This window comes from Lacerta agilis, chromosome 7, assembly GCF_009819535.1.
Source record: "Lacerta agilis isolate rLacAgi1 chromosome 7, rLacAgi1.pri, whole genome shotgun sequence".
Lineage (NCBI taxonomy): Eukaryota > Metazoa > Chordata > Lepidosauria > Squamata > Lacertidae > Lacerta > Lacerta agilis.
In genome coordinates, this window is record NC_046318.1 from 54078056 (window position 1) to 54084055 (window position 6000).

The 6000-nt window shown below is 35.4% G+C and overlaps 1 protein-coding gene across 1 annotated transcript in view; it reads left to right on the forward strand.

The window, feature by feature from the left end:
* Positions 1-5394, forward strand: part of C7H8orf34 (chromosome 7 C8orf34 homolog) — an 87584-nt gene extending 82190 nt beyond the window's left edge. The window contains exon 14 of the mRNA XM_033155350.1: positions 4376-5394. Coding sequence (XP_033011241.1) covers positions 4376-4383 — 8 coding nt within the window. The 3' untranslated portion in view covers positions 4384-5394. The remainder of the gene's footprint in view (positions 1-4375) is intronic.
* The last annotated feature ends 606 nt before the right edge of the window (positions 5395-6000 follow it).

Sequence of the window (6000 nt, forward strand, 5' to 3'; positions counted from 1 at the left end):
TATCTATCTATCTACCATCAGTTTACCCAGCAGTTCCGGTACTTCCCTTTTTTCTCCTCTCTGTAGCCTAGCACAATCCCCAAAATTCAGAGCAGATTTGTGGAGTGTGCAGGGCTACGGGGGGGTGGGGGGTGGAAACCAATTCCATATATCAATTTATTTCATCAATAATTGAAGCTTGATTGTAGAAACCTCTAAGTTGTTTACAAAAAGATAAGATAATAAAATCACAAAAACTACAACCTTACTTTAGAACATACAAAAGTTAAATTACTAGAACAGATTAAAATTACTTCATAACCACATTACTGGCAGACAGACACTGTCGACCACCACCTGAGAAGAATGAATTCCTCGAGTTTTGCGAAGCTAGCACCCATCCCCAGATATCACCATATGATATTCCTGTAGTCACTGGACATGTCTGGAAGAAAAGCCATGTGAAACTGGTCTAGATTTTATTTTAGATTTAGTTTAAAATAAAGGAAAATCTCCTGAACCTTTTAATTTTGACAACTAGGAATTACAACTTTGTGTCAACTCATTTTGTTGCTCAGTGTGTATCTAAAGTTCTTATTTGTTTCATTGTGAATTCCTGGAATAAATCTACACATGTTAAATTAACAGGTGTTAAAGACAAATAGAGACAATAATAAGGCAATAAATTAATTTGGACTTTTGAGAGAGAACTAGCATTCATGTTACTAACGCAACTACCAACACCATGTTACTAAATCAGTTCAGCCCACTGAATTGTAACTTAAAAATCTGCCTTTTGCTTTCATGAGTAAAAACTATTTACATTAGCTTAAACCTGTAGCATGCAAGGTAGAGAGGGGTCAAAACTCTGTAATTAAAATAATGGCTACCTTCTTGCAGATATTCTAAGGGCTCAACAGACTAGCATCTTGATTTAAACCCATATATCAACTTTCATAGTTACCTATCTTTTGCTGCATGAAGTAGGTTGTTCTTTGTACTATTTTAACCATTGGAGGAGAACAAAAATGTTTGATCTAAGCAATATTGTACTGTATGTGACATCTGAGACTGGTAAATTGGTTAAAGGAATAAGTCTTTAAAAAATAATTATATGGGGTAATGGCAACCATCTGGTTTTGGAATGTAGTTGCTGTAGCCAATCTCACAAGCGAAGGGCAACTCCTGGAAAATGCAGGCTGCCAACAGGCTGCCAACACCCAGGTGTTGAAATGTCTGTAAAGCGGAGAGCCAGTAAAAGGCCTGGCATCGTTTACAGTGCCAATTCCCAGTGTGCAGTGCAGGTAAAAGACCCAACCATGTAAAGACCAGCCTAATTTAATTTGGGTGTGTGAGAGGAAAGTTAATGCATTAGAAATCTTCATGGACACACTGTGTGTGATTTAGTGCCAAGAGGAATGAAACTTCATAATTTATGACTATGAGCAGAAGAGCTGTAGAATTAATCTTCACAACAACAACAGGTGTCCTTTGACGCAGCTTTTAATAAATTACATGCAGCTAATATTTACTACATTCTTCAACTTCTTCAAGATAATAACTGCCCAGGTGTAAAGCTAATTTTGGACGGTGAAAGAAAATTACACCAGCTGCACAGGTATTTGGAAAGAGGGTATCTCAGCAGTCTAGTGCTTTTTATAGATAGTTTTTAATCATCTGACCAGCTGATATGAAAGAACTTCATTTATCACAAAATTATTTAATGAACATTGTACTGGGAAATTTACAGTGCAATCTGATGCATATCTTGTTAGAAGTATACCCTATTGAGTTTGATGGAACTTACAACAAAAAAGAGGTGCTTGTACTGCATATCCTTGAGTACCCCCTGAAAAGAAAAGCACTGCTCCCAGGTCAGTGTGTATGGTCCAGTGATAGGGAGCTTTGAAGAGAACAAGTGGAACTGAAAATCCTACTTTTTTACCAATTTAAATAATTCAATAGCAGTTTTGTTCAGTGTTTCACAGAGAAGCCTAAAACACCATCTGCATCATTGGGAAAACAAAACAAAATAGAAAGGGTTATCAAATGAGGCTGATATGTAAACCAGAAAGCTTTTGCTCAAAAGAATTCAGAGTTTTCAGATTCATTTATTTGTTATGATTAGCAGTGGTGTATTTTTGCATACCTAATTCTGGGATTCCTGTCAGAATGCGGACCACAGATCATATAGCATGAACCAGGCTGGCAAAATCTGAATTTCAACATTTTATTTTTATTTTAGTATGAAATTCAGGGCTGTAGACCCTTTTGTGAACTACAAATTTAAGTCAGGAAAGTTAAACTGAATTAGTGTGGATATACCAACTGAATTAGTGTGGATATACCAATTTTAGGGTTGTTGGTTTTTTTTTTTAACTCCATTCATTGATGACATCATTTTTTGTCCTTGTCAGTAGACATATGGACTTCAGGTGTGTTTTGATTAAGGACCTTTGTGAATATTGAGATGTGGGTTGGCCCATTGGAATGGGCATGTGATAACATGATAAATAGCTACACTACATCTCCGCCTGAAAAATATCTCCGCAGTGCAAACAAGAACATGAATCTTGGCATATACAAAGTATCATGTTAACTGGCCCTTAAGATTTTAATGATTGAAATACAGCCATAAACTGCAAATTATTTCCATCATGTAATTGTTATGATTTGTTGTGATAAACTTTTTTGTGTTACTTATGAAAACAAGTGAAGTGGAATTAGAGATGCCTCAAATACTCTGCAGTTGCAATTGCTATTGCTTCTTTGGCGTCATCCCCTTCCCCCTGCTTCCTTCTTCCTGCATTTGTCAATTGGCTGATACTACACAATGAGGGAAAATATGTGAATGAGATTGCATAGCAATGCAACATAACAAATCAGATTGGCTATGCAGTTGTATCGTTGAGGGAAGAGTGGAAGACCAAGTCAATAAATAGATATTGTTGCAGAAAGTTCACCAAATTGCCTAAAAAGTATTCTGAGTTGCAATTATTTTATTTGTATTTATTTGGGGAGTGGGTGGAACTGTAAGTTTTAGCTGAGCTGTGAAATAAATGGCATTTGTGAAAGGGAGAAATCACAGCTGCAGACTTTTCAAGTACAGGATGGTTTCCTTAGCAGGGCTGTACAAACTGTCAGCATAACCTGAACATAGAAGTTGTTAAAGGTATGTTTTCAGGTTTGGGGCCATTTAACATTGGTATTGTATCTGCCATGCTCTCCAAATAAGCAGTGTAATCATTCAGTTTTGGTAACCTATGCAATAAAAAGTTAGGTGATAAGTGCTTTTCCATTTAAACAAATACAGCTAAAAGCAAATTAGGTGAACTATTTTATCTAAATGTGCAGTGAAATTGTGAATGCAAACAAGACTTTCAATTTTAGAGCTATGATAGGGGGATTCCTAATTTATCCTGATTCCAACACTGAATATCCTTCATAGGAAATGCCAAGATAAACCATACTGGATATAAATGTTTAACTTGTCGTTTAGACTTAAAAGGACTCTCTTACATTCAAATAAACATTCACAATGGTATTCCGAGCATTCAGGAGAGATTACACTTTCCTGTATACTGTGAAATTTCAAATCTTTTGTGGACCTCATTTATAAACTTAGCAGAAAAGGAATATGCAGAGATAAGTCTAAAACATAGTAATTATTGCATAACTCATTTTTGAAGTCTTTACTTAGTCTTAATAAAAGTGACTGTGTCAGAAATACAAAGCCAAATGAGATGCCAATTTTCAGTAAACCTGCACTGTTCATATGTTCTTTTAAAATTGTTTTGTTAACTCTGGCACTGAAATAGCACAGCAGTCAACAAGTGAATATTGAATGACAAAACATGCCTATCTTCCTTCTATCCATCATTGGGTTTGTAGTCACTTTTTCCATAACATACTAAAACCACCATCACTGGCACATATGCCCACTCAGCCTTCAAGCCCAGGATGGAAAACATCTTGCCCTCTTCTCCCAAGTATTTGGCTAATTTAACAAACTATGGCCTGTTTAAGTGTGTGGGAGAAGAGTTACTGTTTTTGTATTGTAATTTAGATTTACACAACCACATAAGGATTGTTTGTTCCCGCCACATGCAAATTTGACCTGACTTCCATACTGTCTAGGTTCCAGCCATGAAGATCCTTGCTTCATCATGAGAGTTATTGATCAGGGTTGGAACATCTTCCTGTGCAATACATTTCTTAAAGTGGCAATAATCCCCTATCACTGTGTGTAACTTCATTTAAGCTACATTTAAGTATTTCATGTTCTCACTACTCATTACCAGTAAGAATACCTTTACAAAAGATGCTCACACTAATTTTCTCATGTTTCTTTTCAGGTATGTTGTTTCTAACTATTCTTTCTTTCATTGTTTTCCAGGTTTGTGAACAAAATCGGTGGAAGTAATGAAGAATGGTTTCTCATAATTATATAACCTGCAAGTGAAAAGTTCTTTTCACTGATTGTGTATAATAAAAGCTTATTTTTATAAATTCAACAGAACGTAAGTGGAATTATTTTAATGTGTGTATGCTAAAATGCACTAACCTCATATCTATCTTATTGTACAATGGCCTTAGGTAAAGATGATTAACAGTCACTTTTTAATACATAGTCCATAATATAATGTATTTTATTTATACCCCTCTTAATTTGATATATAAAACTTTGCCTGATGAAACGAAAGTTTTCCTTAAAAGATTTTATGCATATAACTTGACTAAGGTTTTCTACTCCTTATATTTTTCTAAACTTTCCTCATTTTTAAATCAATAAACTTTTAAAGTATTTAGCCACATCTGCCGATATGTATATATAACATTCAAATGTCACGGATGGTTGGCTTTTCACTCATAACCATGGTAGAAATTTGCAGAGACAAAAGAAAGGAATGAATGGTGTGTGGGGCACGTGTGGTTTTTTTTTTTTACATGTGTTTGTGTGCATGTGTACTCACACAAGCCTAACTATTAAGAATCAGCGGTTTCACATTGCTTTTACTGAGTTCTAATTAAATCCTTTACAAAATAAACAGACTACTAAGTGAAATAATGTGGAATGCAGCATGCACAAATGAAATATACTAGTTTTAAAAATGATATTCTTTACTCATATCCTAAATGGCTTAAGCATTTGACAGTTTACTATATGTGTTTGTGTGTGAAACAAGTTGACTATTCTGGATCTGGGTATGACATTTCTGCGAAATTTCAAATGAAAGAACTGTCAGAATGACTGCATTTGGTGCATTAATTTAAGCTTATTTATTCTGTTAAGCATGGATTTGGTTTAGTGCCTTCTGTTTCTCAGCCATAACCACATAATAAAGTTGCCTGCTGTTACAATATATATACATTGTCAGATTATTGAAGAAATAAAATGAAATTCCTATCGCAAATGTACTGAGAATATGAACTTTTTGTTTCGTTTCTGTTTTCATTCTGAAAGCTAGTAATCATGGAGAGAGCATTCAAATAAAATGTATTTATTTTATCTAGATTCCATGGTGGTTTACAACAGCATAAATTAGGGACAGCCAACATGGTGCCCCCCAGATGCCATTGGACTGCAACTCCCATAATTCCTGGTTGTTGCTCATGCTGGCTGAGGCTTATGCAAATTGTAGTCCACAACACCTGAAGGCACATTAACTACCCCCTGGCCTAGGACAAGCACCCAATGCAACATAGTGCAACCAAACTACCTGCAGCAGATAAAATATGAAGATACACTGATAGCTGGCAACTAAATTTAAAATGCCTGAGTGAATTAAAAAATGTTGTTGGGGATGAAAAAAGAATAGCAATATGGGCACCAGGTGAGTTTCCTTGGGGATTGCATTTTATAATTGGCTTTATGGCTTTTTAAAACTACAATAATGTATACTGGAGGAGACAGTAACGCCTTTCCACATCATTAAGATGCTTCCTGCTACACTCCTGACCTTTCCACATTTTTACTGATGCCAATGGATATACCATATTGGCCCAAATATAAGCCTCACT